The 14533-nt window shown below is 40.8% G+C and overlaps 1 protein-coding gene across 6 annotated transcripts in view; it reads right to left on the bottom strand.

The window, feature by feature from the left end:
• Nucleotides 1-14533, bottom strand: part of Scgdelta (sarcoglycan delta) — a 257268-nt gene that overhangs the window by 122779 nt on the left and 119956 nt on the right. For 3 of the 6 annotated variants that reach the window (XM_083045890.1, XM_083045889.1, XM_083045893.1), the window contains one exon: nucleotides 3811-3869. In XM_083045890.1, the coding sequence (XP_082902016.1) occupies nucleotides 3811-3869 (59 nt within the window). Of the gene's footprint in view, nucleotides 1-3810; nucleotides 3870-7950; nucleotides 8690-14533 lie in introns of those variants that run through there. The other 3 variants (XM_083045894.1, XM_083045891.1, XM_083045892.1) reach the window with 3 other exon arrangements.

The raw sequence follows: 14533 nt of genomic DNA, 5'->3' as shown, positions 1-14533 counted from the left end.
CGCTCAAATATGTTCGAAAATGATACAAGATTCGCATCATGTTCGCGTCGCGTCGTGTGCTTTCGTACGACAGAGATAAAAATCTCGTGACACACGGGGCTTACAAGGTGCGAGAAAATTGCGCGGCACTTAAGGGATTATCTGTCGATCGCGTGCGCGAGAGTACGAGTGACTCTCTCGGATTATCGGGGAATCGCATCGGTGCCGCTGCCATGAAATAGGCGTCAGCGGATTGAATGCAAACGAGAGATTTGTGTATGACGAACACATACACGGGCGTAAGCATCAGCGAGGGTGCATCAGCGATGCTGCGCCTTTGGCCGCAACACCGCAATATGGCCCGCGAATTTGACACGCTCGCGCCTTGTGACTCGCGGGTGGTTGTTGTGTAGTCGGCTTTTCACGCCTCGCGTGCTTCATCCCTTTCCTCCCCCTCCCCCTCTCGCCTCTTTCCCTCTGCCAGGATGTATAAACGCGGTCGATGCCATGCGAAGTTACGGACGATTCACATGCTCCGCGGATGGGATGACTTGATAACGCGATGGATAACGCTCAAATGGCGCAGCTCGATTGTTGAATTATGATAACTCCGTAACCGGAAATAAAATTACAATAGGAAACGAAATAATCTGGCGATGTATTATTTTCGCGAATAACGAAGGAGATTGAATAAAAAATATATTTCGCCTTGTTCCTTACGCGTGAAATAGTCTTGTGCAAGATTTTAAAGATATTGCACGAGATGACAGAATATGCAATTAGCCAACCAATTAATTCCGCTGTAACAAGTTTACGTATGAAGACGAAGAACCGCGGGCGACGCGTTTCGCGACAAAAAGTACGAAGAAAAGTTTGCGCGAGCGAAAAAGCCGGCAGAGAAGACGGAAGAAAAGAATTGCAGAGTCCTGTAACATTCTTTCATTGGTTCATTTATCACTTGACCAAGAACATAATAGATCGCGAGCAACCGTGGACTCTTCGCCACGGCGGTCTTTTACCGACTGTTTCATACTTTCTCTCTCTTTCTCCGTGTCTCTCCTTCTCTCCGCGAATTTGAACGTAAAGTTTTACTGTTCTCCTCAATACGACAATATTGATTCTCCGGCTCTTATGACCGCGAGTATCGTTAACGATGTCGTCTACGAGCTGTAAAAGCCGCTACACCGCATCAAAAGTTACTCCAAATCGAAAATGTAAATTACGTATTCCGAGAGGAATCGTCTCTAATCTATATAGTCACTCGTTATTCTATCCCAATAATATTTTTTGCATAATTTCCTTCAGTCTTTCAGAGAGCGCGAATTAATATGATTTTCTCTTTCTCTAATTTCAATCACCATAGAGTCTACAAGCAAGAAAAGGGTATCACGAAAGGTGTATATTTTTCGTTGCTGCTCGATAAATATCCCTCGCTGTATACAATTACTAATTGATGTTAATTTCGTAATAATATCAATTGGCGGAAGTCCGTAACCGCGACGAAAAAGTGCAATATTTAATGTACTCATCTCTATCTTCATCTCTATCTTCCCTTTCCCTCTTCCCTCTCCCCATTATCATCCGCCTACAATCGGATCGATTAATTAGAACACGTTATACCTGGGAATCGCAGGTGTAATGAAAGATAATCGTTCCCGTCTGCTCGAACTTCCGTCCGAGAAGTTACATTACCGCCGACACGAAACGCTCCCCGATTCCCTATTAAAAGTATCGTAATCGAGCGGGAAATAGCCCCGTCGGTCGTAACGCAAGATGGATGCGCATTTCGGTCGAACGAATTTAATGCGCCGACTCGATTTCGAATTGGATCAATCCTCACTTGCATCTCACGCGCATAATACGGCGATCGGGAATTGGAAAAAGAGCGCGTCGCACATGTGCGACAGGCTGTCAATCGGTTTTCAGATCTTGCCGACTGATTGTTCATTCGACCGGCTAACTTTTTCGACCGGTAGTAAAAAGGAGGGGAAAAAAGTGTACGCCGGATGTATGAGTATTTCGGCGCGATCGCGGTATTATCCGTATACGTGTGAGATAAATCGATTTTGCGGGATAGCGAGGCAAATTTCATAATGGACGATTCTTGAAAAAATTTTTCTGTCTCTCTCGAACAATTTTCATCGACATCGCATAATATGCGATGTCTCTGATAATAAATTGAATATTTTTTCTGCTCTGTATTTGCGTAATTATTTTCGTTCGTAAAACAAACCTTAACTACATAAATATAGACAAGATTTAATTAAAATATGCTGCATTTTTAGTACCGATAAAAAAAATGGAGGAATATAACGAAAACGTGTTAAATTCGCGCGAGCACATTTAACGTGACAGAATGCATTTCGGAATTTGATGAATTTGATGAATTTCGACTCGAATGCAAGTGAGCGCATTTTCCGAACCGAGCGAGGACGGTACAAAACGCGATACCGGCCCGGGATATCGCATTTTTAGAACAGCCGAAGGAGTGGGTATCACGGTTACGAGACGTGAATATACCGGCCACATCACGAAGGTAGCGATATAGAGAACGTATAGAGCGGATGAGATTTCCTTAGTCCGGCGAAATCCTTTTACCCCTTCGCGTAAAGCGCGCGTATGATATTTTTTTCTATTCGCCGTTTTTATGGAACGCATCTCGAGGTATCTCCGTTTAAAATTCAATTTCGTTTAACGTCATCGGAGATTGGTACTTTTACGTTATTTGATATCCTTCCTAAAAATCGGAGCTGTGCAATTCCGTTGTGAGAGATTGTCCTCAAGTTATTTAATGGCGATATCGTGAAAAAGTAGCACGCTCATGTCTCGTGACAGCAAAGTTTTGCTGGATTATACGAGTCATTTCAAGCCTGCTGCTTAAGCGTTGTTAAACAAATGATGGATCGTTTAATCGTGTAAGTTTCGGCGGCCGTTTCGCAACGTTTAACAGCGTCGTTTCGGAAGAACGATCGTATCCTATAATCACCATCTCGGATTAACGATCGCGCTGCTGCGGGTTTGCATTAGATCGAAAGTCGATCCCTCGTCTTATTTCGCGTCTTGGGGTTTCGTTCTCTCGCGCAAAACGGAGATTGCGCGACGTCGACCTGGCAATGCCTCAAGCATCGCGAGAATTCATCCAGTAATTTTAGTATGTTGACTCCGCGGGCAACTTGCGGACGATACGCGTCACGAATTGCATTCGATGTGTATAGCGTATTCGCCGAGGAAACTGCTGCCGAGGTCTGAAATTTATCTTTCGCTGTCGGACACTTGGCTTGGTCCACCAGTGCATTGCTTGAGTTCACGTCAAGTGATCTTGACAGCATTCTAGACTTGTCATACATTTCGCGGTTAATTATCGAATCGAGGAGAGAAATGACGCAAGAAATTTGTTATCATTATTTCCCATCCATCAGTGTTATTTGCGGTTGAAAATAGCATAATTAATTATCCATTTTCACGTTTAATTATCTTTTAATTTTTAATCTTTTAATTATTTTGAGTAGATTTCTGGATTAATTTTGTATAAGAGATTTCTTGATTAATTATCTATTTTCACGTTTATCTAATATTTTTTACAAATATTACCTATATATCACGGGAAAAACATTACGATTTGTAATTAAAAAAAAAAAAAAAAAAAAAAAGGTTCATGTATGACGAGCTGCTTTTTTTCGAAAGCAGACTGATCATCATGTTGGTTTATTGTCGCGAGAGAAGGTTTTGCTATTTTTATCCAAGTGCCTGTTTCCCTCGGTAATAACCTCGCCCGGCGTTGCATTTGTTATTTCTTCGGCTTTGTTGCGCGCGCATTTTGTTTTCGCTCACCTCAATCTGCTGTGCTCCGTGTGCGGCGATTCCTCCGGCGATTTGTAACTGTTTCCGGTCTGCAACAAAGAATGAGAAGCATAATGAAGACCCCGATTCACGCGGTCCATAACTAGTAAAGAGTAAAAGAATCCTATGAATCCTATGAATTTTATCCGCGTTCCCGCGGGCAACAATAATCACGAACTAGAAGTGCAAAACCATGTAAGCGCAAAAAAGGATTCGTTTAAACGAACCGAGAGAAAATCCCGTGTGCTGAAAAATATGTTACGATCATAAAAAGGTAGGAATAAAAGGAAATATATTTCATATAAATAGTGTAAAAATTACGGCAATTTTTTTTCAAGCGTACGTTGAACGAAGAGAATAATGCGCCATCGATTTAAAACGATCCAAGAAAATGCGTGTTGTAACAATGCGTTTAAAGACATTTCCTCGATCGACATTCAACCCGAGTCAGACAACCGACGACACTCGAGAGATTAATTCGTTCAACTAGGCTGATTGTCCGGTCTGCTGACGTCATAGGATTCTTGGTTCATGTCCGAGTGTCATCTCGTATTCGCGAAACAGCTGTAAACGCGTGCTTAATTCCGTCAAAATGACGGGAGACGATCTCTCAGGGGATAGACGTGCGTCGTAAATCGGTCGCAAAATAACACACTCTCTCGGAAACGAAACATCCGTGAAACACGTGCGTCGACCGTTAATAAATCGGCCGTGGAAAGACCAGAAGACCAGGTTACGACGACGACGACGACTCCGGCGTCGAATTAGTTGGCGAGAACGTGTAACAACTCGGACAACGAATGGGAATCCAAGGGATTTCGCGAGAACGCATCGCGCGGCGATGTAATTAGAATTTATGTCGATTATAGCAGCCGCGAAAAAGAAGAAAAAGGACACACGAAGAACCGTAGGTAGGAGCCCCCGCAGGAGGGCAATGGTAGTATATTTTCATCGAGCAATTCGCGTCATAAATTCCTTCATTACCCGTCGGCGATTCGCGGATATCCCTTCGAGCTATCGCTCCGCTTCCCGGAAAACGAACATTAAAGTACGCGGGAGCGACTGTTGCGCATTATCGGCGATCCAATTATGTTTCAGATCATCCGTACCGTCGATTGTTATGGGCGCGATGCGATTATTAAGGCAAAAACGATCAGCTGAACTCGAGCGAGACGGGTGATCAGAGAGAAAGAAAGAGGAAATCGCGCTCCTTCCTGCCACCGCGATTAGAGTTTCTCTTCTTCTTTTTCAAGTTTTTTTTTTCTCGCCCTTCCTTTCATCGGGCAAACTGTTAGTCGCCCATCCCGACGAGTACAGGAAATGTTATTCTCGCGTAAATTGTGAACGTGGTTACGCTGAGACAATCGAATTACCAGTTATGGAAATTCGTGCGTTTGGAAACAATGGTCATTATAAATACCGTACCTCGCGCACGATGAAATCGCATATCGTCGATGATCATGGTACGAACAATAATGATTATTTCATTTCAATCAACCCGCGGAAATTGAACAGTTCTGGGAAACCGAAAGGACCGCTCCGCTCGCTCGTTACCCTACCCACGATATAGACGTCGATTTAAAACTACATCTAATTACATATACGCGTATATATTGCGGTGCTCGCAATCTATCTATTACAGTGGGTTAACGAAGTTGGAAATCAGTTTGATCGATCAGTTAAAATAAATGATTGTCGAGTATGTTTGGTTGGCCGTCGATCCCGCAGCGATTATGTATATCACAGCAATCCGCGAGCTTTGACATCTGTTGCGTGGCGATGTGATGACGTTGCAAGATATTAATCAGCGGAACAATTGGATGCAGATATATTGTAATCAAACCGCAAAGCTCTTTCGTTGTAGTTAGAAGTTTATATATATACTAGAACAACACAAGCGCGCGCCATTCTTCGGTATATGTTTAAAAGAATGATATTTTAAAAAAAATAATATAAAGTTTCTTTAAACTCGATTAATATTTTTTCACATAAATTAGCTGATTAAAGCGTTAATTCGTTAATTAAGTTTTAAAATAATAATATGTTAAAAAAATAAAATAGTAATATGTTGTAAATAATATGTTACAATATCTTATTCTCGATTAATATTGTTTGACAGAAATCAGCTGATAACTGTCAAAAATATTAATCGAATTTAAAGTATTATAACATATTATTTGAAACATATTATTATTTTAAAAATTAATTAGCAAATTAACGCTTTAATCAGCTGATTTCTATCAAAAAATATTAATAAAGCGAAAATTTGCTAATTAAATATTCTAGCTTACATATTTATATTTATATTGTGTATGTTATAATTTGCTAATTAAATTTTAAAATAATAATATGGTAAAAGTTATAAAATATATAGTAATATGTTATAATACCTTATTCTCGATTAATAGTTTTTCTTTCTAAAGCTGTATCTTTTCGAACGAATCTCCTTCGAGTTTTAATTAATTATTAATATTAAGTCATGTATATAGTATCGCGCGCGCGCTATTAGCATGAAGTTGCCGATGTTTGTAGCTTCGGCCATTACCGAAACACCGCGAGTATCAGGCAGTTGGAGCTGCGTCCCGCTGTGATTAATTAGTAAGCATAATCATTAGAAACGATTTCTAACCTTTGTATTGTAATATTTATCAATCGCATATCATAATTTCAACGTTAATATGTAGGCGTAATTGTTCGAAACGCATATTTCGCGAAAAATTCGATGCAAAATCTCTTGCCAACATAACCCAACTTAATCTATTTTCGCGCGCGCGAATGTGTTGCGATCCGTGGATATATCTATCATTAATTCTAGCTTACATATTTATATTGTGTATGTTATAATGCGAAATAATAAGATTATTCTAATACATGTATGTATTTTATTTGTTACAGGTAGCATTGCGATACACAGTGCGATTCACGCGTCGTGTCGGGAGTGCCGTGTAAAGTTTCGCGTGTCGGGAGTGCCGTGTAAAGTGTCGGGCGATCGTAATTATTTGTATTTTCGCGAGTGTCGTGAGTGCTACCATGGACCAAGAGAGGAGGAGGAGGCCCGGGGAGGCATCGGGCGACAGCGAGGCAACTATGAGGTATGCAAAATAAAACATTTTTTCTAAACTGCATTGTTTATGAGATATTCGACACACATATGTATATACAACATAATTTGAATATTTTGTTTTCAGATCAATGTGCTGCGTACTACAACTCGGCTATTGCACGCATTGGTGAGTGAGAAATTGTTTAGTTTATAATATTTCTATAGCGGTAATGGGGGTATATTAATATATGTTGAAAATATTAAAATAGTATAACATATGTTTTAAATAATACGTTATAATATCTTATCTGCGATTAATATTTTTTGACAAAAATCAGCTCTGATAATTGTCAACAATATTAATCAAATTAAAAATATTATAACATCCCTTTCTAAAAAAGACACGTTAATTAAGTCGATTCTTGCAAGTATTGTTGCATCTTTTCCGATGCTGATTAACTGTTTCGATTCGCATTGTGCATTATATTCGTAGCATCGAGAGGCTGTCATCGCGAGGGTTAGTAGTTTAATAGTTTGTTCAAAATAAAATTAAATAAAATAATATTTCTTTTAAAATACCCATACAGCATTAAAACCAAAACATGTCTAAAATCGGGACATAAGACATCTTTAAGACGTCTTTAATACGTCTTTAAGGCATTTTATGACATAATGTCTAAAAGACATCTTAAAGACGTTTTATGTCCCGATTTTAGACATGTTTTAGTTTTGATGCTGTATGGGTATGTTGTAATACTTAATATCTTTGTAATACTATCAAACTGCTAACCCTCGCGATGACAGCCTCTCGATGCTACGAATATAACGCACAACGCGAATCTTGACAGCCAATGAGCATCACGGAAAAGCGACAACAATAAACTTCGACATATGGAAGTATCGACTTTACATATCTTTTTTAGAAAAGGATAATGAGAAACTCAGAGTTAACATATTGTATGCATATATGTTTGTTCTATAAAAAAGCATTAATAATCCCTCCCTATTAAAGTGAATTCTCGCTAATAAATCCAATCGCGTTTTTAGCGTTAGCGTTACTACCAATGCTTTTTAAAGTGTCCACTCACTCGATCGCTTTTCCAATAGTCATCGTCACGTCGCGATTAATCGCATCGCTTATTATCGCTTATCACTCGTCCGCGACTTACCTACCGCGCGAACATTTATCTCGTAATCCAGCCTCGAGTAGCGACCGTCTGCTCCTTGTAAGTCTCATCCCGTTCGCAATCTAAGATCAGCACTCATCAGTCACTCTTTCTCTCTGGCGCCTCTTTCCGTCGCCGTGCCGCGCAATCCGCAACGGAGTGAATTCTTCGTCCCATCCATCCGGGGACAGTCAATTTGTCCTTATTTTCTCCCGACTTTCACTTCGCTCGAGAGAGAGTCGAGTGTTTTTCTTTTCTCTTCTTTTTTTTCTCCCTCTTTTCCCTCTTCTCTACCCGTGCGCGCTCCGAAAGCCACCCCTCGGCAAAAGATGCGACGCGACTTTCACTCGATTGTGCCTCGGCCAAGTTGTGCTTGGCCCGAACGAGTAGTTCTTGGCACGGGAATCACTATCATCCGTTCTTCTCCCCCGTCCGGGAGAGAAGTCTGAGACGGGAATGAAGAACAAGAAGAAGACGAGAAGAGGGACAGGGCTCTTTCCTTTCTCGTCTCCCTCCCGAGTCGTCTCTCTCTCTCTCTCACTCACATTCACTTTCCGTGTCTCACCATCTGTCCCGCTGTCTCATCTTCTCTTCTACCGGCCTCTGGCGCGGGCAAAGCGGAAGGAGGACGAAGAATGGGAATGCGACGAGGAGAACACCATCCACCGGGGTCTACTGCCTCTGTACCGAAATACACCGGTCCGCGCTTATAGTTTACTCGAGCGACAGAGACTGAAAGAGGAAGACGCGAGATGCGGGAGGCGGGAGGGAGGTTGGATGACTCCGGGTTAAAGTGGCGTCGCGTGTACAACCGCACCGGCGGCGGAATATACGGCACTGCAGAGGACCGCTTCGTTGCGCGGGAAACTGCCTTCCGTTCCGTCCTTTCTCACCTCACGGTCCCGTAGTCGCATCCGCTATTTTTTTCCCTCCAAGTTCCGAGAGATATTATATATGCTCATGCTCCCCCCCCCCCTCTCATCTTTCCTTTGTCTCCCCCAAACAGATTCATTCGTAAATATGTCAAGCGTCAAAGAGCATCAACCCAGTTTTATACTTTATCACTTAAGAAAAATCGCACTTTTATGTAGAATCAAACAAGCATCATATTAATCTATTTATTGTTAAATTTGCACGCAAATTGACCGAATTTTATATCAATTATGGTAGTTATTTCATGAGATCGTGTTAATCTATATTAAAAAACATTTTGTCCATTATTTATGTTATATACAGGATATCTCGCCATCATCGCATAAAACGTATAATAATTATAATGAGATAATATAAACATCGTGATATCTTTTACGAACTTATTTAGATCGAGCAATTTATTTATTTATTTATTTACAAAATTAAAATCTCTGAACAAAAAGTATATAAAAAAGTAACTATACAAGAAGATGTAAAGAGTCACAACAATAAAAAAGGAAACATGCATAAGTAATGCATTCTGTCATTATCGGATAAATTCTCAACGTTCTGTCTGACCAATCAATATATATACTACTTATTTTTCTATTTTCTTTTTCAGTATTAATTCCGTCAATAAATAAATTAAGTTGCTTGGTTTAAATAAGATTGTGAAGAGAATATTTTATGAAAATTTCATCAAATACTGATTACAACATTTAAGTAATATCGAAATAGAGAGTTTATTATCAATTATGCAAACACGACGGACATAAGCATGGAAGAAAATTGCATGGCAAACATAGCTTTTGATATCAACAGAGCTTTCGACGTTTTTAACGTAAGGAGACATTTCTGCGAGGGAGAGCGAATAAATGTTTGTCAAATGTTGTACGTGTCGGGTGGATTTTCGGAGACAGGCGCGAACAGGCCGTCGAGCCTTAACGAGTCTCTGTAGTTGCGAATTGTCGGCTGTGTACTCCATGCATAGCGATATTGCGGTTGTAAGCGGGGACTTAGGATCGACGTAGAATCAGCCTAATCACCCGGAAGTGTTGCCAATGTCCGCCGTTAATCCGATCGCAGATGTTTCACTCTGGCCGATTCTCTCGGGATGACCGTTTCTCTGTTCGTTCCCCTCGCTCGTTTCAGCCGCTCTCGTGTCTGCTCACAGTGTTTGTTTGCGGCCGCGTTAGCGGATTCTAATCGCGGTTACTACGCTCTTGCGCCCCAAATCTGCCACCGCCACCAAAACCGAGTACTTAAATCGAGTGAAACGTACCGTTGTGTACAACGCATTTAGGTTAAAGCACCTATTTTCAATTAGGCGGCCTGGCCGCTTCTAGGCCGATATATCTCGCCCGCTTCGGCGGTTCTGACTCATGAAACTGGCACGGAAATTTCGCGTTGATTAATCGCATGCGCGACTTTTCGCGATTTATCTTGTCGTCTCTCAAATGGCGCGTTTTAATAAAACAGAGATTTCGCGAAAGTTCGGGAAAATATAATATTAATCGTTTGATTAATATCCTGAAATTTAGCAAGCCATAAATGCGGATCGTGCAAAACATGTATTTTGTGTCTTTTAAAACGCCTAAAATATTTTTCATTATTTTATAAGGCTCTTTTTTTTATAGTAGTATGCAATTTTATTGTATTTGCTCCCAATGCAAATACAATTGTATTTGCTTACACTGCAAACTGTTTCTTTTCCATTCGTACACACATTTTCCGCTGCAGAATATTTTTTTTTTATTTTAAATTGTTTTAATTATTTTTTTCTCTTCAGAAACTATCTTTTCGTCGCTCCGTCGCTGTATATTTTCAATCTACTGATTTATTTACCGTGCGAATTACGTTGCATTGACATACGCGAAAACCGAGACCAACCTCCGTGGAGTCTCAAATACTTTTAACTCGAGAAAGGGGAAGAGAATGAAGTAGGTAGGAGGAAAAAGAAGGGAAAAATGTGAGAGAGAGTAATAAAAGTGGTAAGAGAAGAATGAAGAGGGAGAGAGCTCGAAGCAAACATGCTGGCGGAAAATATTTTTGAAGTGAAGAACGCGCGCGCGCAGAAGAGAGCCACTCTCTAATTAGCTTGGTATACGGGATGGCTTTTTGTTTAATTAACACGCTCGTAGTAAACTACCTCTATGCCGCGCGCAAAGTCGCTCTTTTTAGCCCGGACGTGGCGCTCTTTATATATCCTATTTTTTTCTCCCCATACTCATCTCTCTTTCTCGCCAGCCACTTTCTCCTCTCGCTCGTGATACACCCGATAGGTATTAGTTTGCTTAAAACACGCGCTCAAGGGTGTCGGGTTTAAAAGAACGACGTTTTCCGGTAGGTGTGTCTCTCCAGCGGTTCTCCATCTCCCTTTTCGCGCATCGCGCGCGCCTTTTTCTTTTTATTTATTTTTTTTTCACTGCCGCGACCTATGAAAATACCGGGTATTTTGACAGGCGGCGAATTCTTGTTGCGGCGCATATTTTTTCGAATTCGATGAACCGTGTCGCTGAATCGTGGTGTCTCCAAATCTCTGCCGCTCGAGAAAATTTTCGTCGGGCGAAGCGTACCTACTCGCCATTTAAACTCCCGAATTTCGAAAGAAAAGTAATCTTGTTAATAGAAAGCCCCGAAGAGCTTATTGGCACCGCGCCCATCGCTGATTGATTGCTTCAACTTGGCGGAGCCCTTAGACTTTCGCCATTCATTCGATTAGAATACCGGCCTTTGTTTTCGTTTTGTTATGCTCGAGCGATTCTATTATCTTACAACCGGATTACATCTTTTCTAGGAACGTGCGATGCGCTTCGAGCTTTTTCGGTAAAAATAAGTCCACGTTGAAAGTACAAACCTCCCCAAAGGATGAAAGAATAATATTATGACTAAAATGGATATCTTATATTCTTAGCTCCTACTCCCCGTCCATATGGCGAGTCGAGAAGAATTATACGACAGATGGTCGCAATTCTTCCAATAGTTCTATTAGAGTTAGCATCGCGAGAGAGGCAATAAATAGAAACGTTGCTGCATTCTTATTTAAAAGACATACTTTAAGATTCCTCGTCGCTCTCATTGCAATTATTAAATTTATGGATTATAGAGCTTTTTTGCATTATACGTTGGAATAAATTGTAGATTGATAATACAATAAAATATATATAACTATAAAATATAAAATATATAAAATATATATAAATATACATAATTCTCCCTTCTATTATTCCATACAACTGAATGCATATATAATTTAATCTGGGGCCCTATTCTGTAACTCGTAACGACGATGTCGCTATCGTTAATATGTTGTTGCGCAAATATTTTCATATGTTAAAATAGATGCACAACGACACATTAACGATAGCGACATCGTCGGTACGAGTTACAGAATAGGCCCCCTGCATATGTGTCCTACATTTTCAACAAAAATAGATAATAGGTCAAGAATTATATACAGCCATTTTTATTAATTCACGAACCAAAGAGTTTTTGATATGTTATTTTGATATGTTATTTTAATTCATATAAATTCCTAAAATAAATATAATTATTTATGGCAAAGTTATTCTGCGATCAGTCTGCGATCATCAGCGTCGCAGTGCGATAGCATTTAGAGAGTGAGATCGAGTTGAAACCACGTGTTCTACAGACTCAGTACGATATCACAGCATTGAGATACGTCGCGACAGTGCTTTCTGTGCACGCTTTCGCAGTAGAACCTGGGAACGAGAGACACGGTTTTCTCTTTCCCTCTCTCTCCCTCTGTCTCTCTCTTTTCCCTTGCCATCTCTCTCTCTTTCTCGCTCTTCAGCTTAGTCTGGTCTGTATGTTAGCCGGTGAACGTTAGCTGCAGGTGGCGCAGCGTATTTATAGCCGCGTCGTGACTACTTCCTCTTTGCCAACAACACGTCGGTCCTCCCAGTTTTCGTGCAACTCCTCACTGTGCCTCTCTCTCTCTGTCTCTCTCCATCTCTATCTTTCACTCTGCATCTTCCTCTCTCGGCTGTTGCTCGCGAAAGTCTACTTAGCGGCGTTAAACCGGCTGGCGCGAACGGCGACTTCCGTCGAGAAGACCCGGACGGGTGAGAGGTACGAGGTTGAAGAATGAGTTTAGCCAACGGAATTGAGGGAGCCTCAAGAAGAGAGGATTATTTCGAGTCTTGTCCGCCGTCGAATCTCCGCCGCCGCGAGAAAACGGAAACGGAAATAAACGATCAAATGACGACGATGCGTACGTGCGCTGCGAGATTTCGACGGCTCATCGAAATCTGTCGATCGCCGTTACGTGCCGCTCGTACAGTCCCGATGACGGCATGAATTTTTATGCACACCGGAAAAATCGTTTACCGAGTGCTTCCACATCGGAATATCGATTTCAGCAGAGTCGAATACAAATTTTTCAAATGCTCGCGCACTTGGAAAAGTGCATTTTTATTGCACTTTTACGAAGACCTCTTACTGTTTGGATCTGATTGTTCCAATTTCCCTTTCGATTATATATGTATAATCTCTCTCTTTTTAGTCATTTTTTTCTGTTAATTTCGAAATTATAACAGATAGAAGAAAATTTAATTATCTACCAAAAGTTTAATTATAACACAAAATTACATAATTATATAATTATAGAAATTATATAAAAATTATATTGATGATGATGAGTATCGTACAGATATTTTGCTAAGAAGATATAAAAATCAGCTGTATTTTTTTTTAATGGAACCATAAGATTTTTTGTCGCGCGATTCTCTTATTGTTAATTGTATTCTCTTATTGTCATATTACTTATAGGAGTATTAAGAAAGAATTATCAAAAATTTTAATACCTTCCAAGATATTTTATAATTTCTTTTAATTAAAATCCACGATCACAGATTTATGAATGATTTCAAGTTGAAAGATTGCATGATAGATTCGTGACACTTCTTGCCAAGCTCGTTATTAACCGTGATATGTATCCACGCTCATTCTTTCATCACAGTGTTGGATTCTTTTCGAGATCGCGATCTCGCACGCTCGCGGAAATAATCGCGATAATCGGGTAGAAGGTGCCGCGCAACGTGGGCGACCCCTAACGACTCTTTACCCTCTCGTTCGCGGGGGTGGTTCGTTCGCTTGGTCCGGTCAACACTTTTACATCCAGCTAAGCCCGCCGCCATCAGATAACACTTGGCAAGCAACGAGGCGACCGCGGCAGTCACTTTCAGCCGGCGCTCAAGCAACGCGCAAGCCGCTGCTCCTAAACGGTTAAAGTCTTGTCCAAACTTAGGGGAAACTCGTTTGCTCCGCGGCTGCCACCGCTATCTCATAGCTAGGATCTCCTCTCAATCTCCAAGTCCACCTCCCGCGGCTGCTTTCCTCTCTCTTTGGGAAGCTCCCCTATTTTACCCCGGAGAAAGAAAAGAGAGAAACAGTTCTGCGTGGTCTCTTCTGATTATTTCGATAGCAAAAGAGTCGCGGAGATTTAAAGATGCTGAATTCTCTCTTTACGTTTTACGTTATTGAACAGATGAAGGAGACACGGAGGATAAAGGAAGTTTAGTAATATTTCGCCTCTATAGAAGATTCATAAAAAATATCTATTTAGATACGA

The sequence above is a fragment of the Prenolepis imparis genome, unplaced genomic scaffold (assembly GCF_030444845.1).
Source record: "Prenolepis imparis isolate NDT839.2.m4 unplaced genomic scaffold, iyPreImpa1.0 SCAF_9, whole genome shotgun sequence".
In the NCBI taxonomy this organism is placed as follows: domain Eukaryota; kingdom Metazoa; phylum Arthropoda; class Insecta; order Hymenoptera; family Formicidae; genus Prenolepis; species Prenolepis imparis.
The sequence above is the reverse complement of the archived record's forward strand: the minus strand, read 5'-3'. Positions and strand labels throughout refer to the sequence as shown.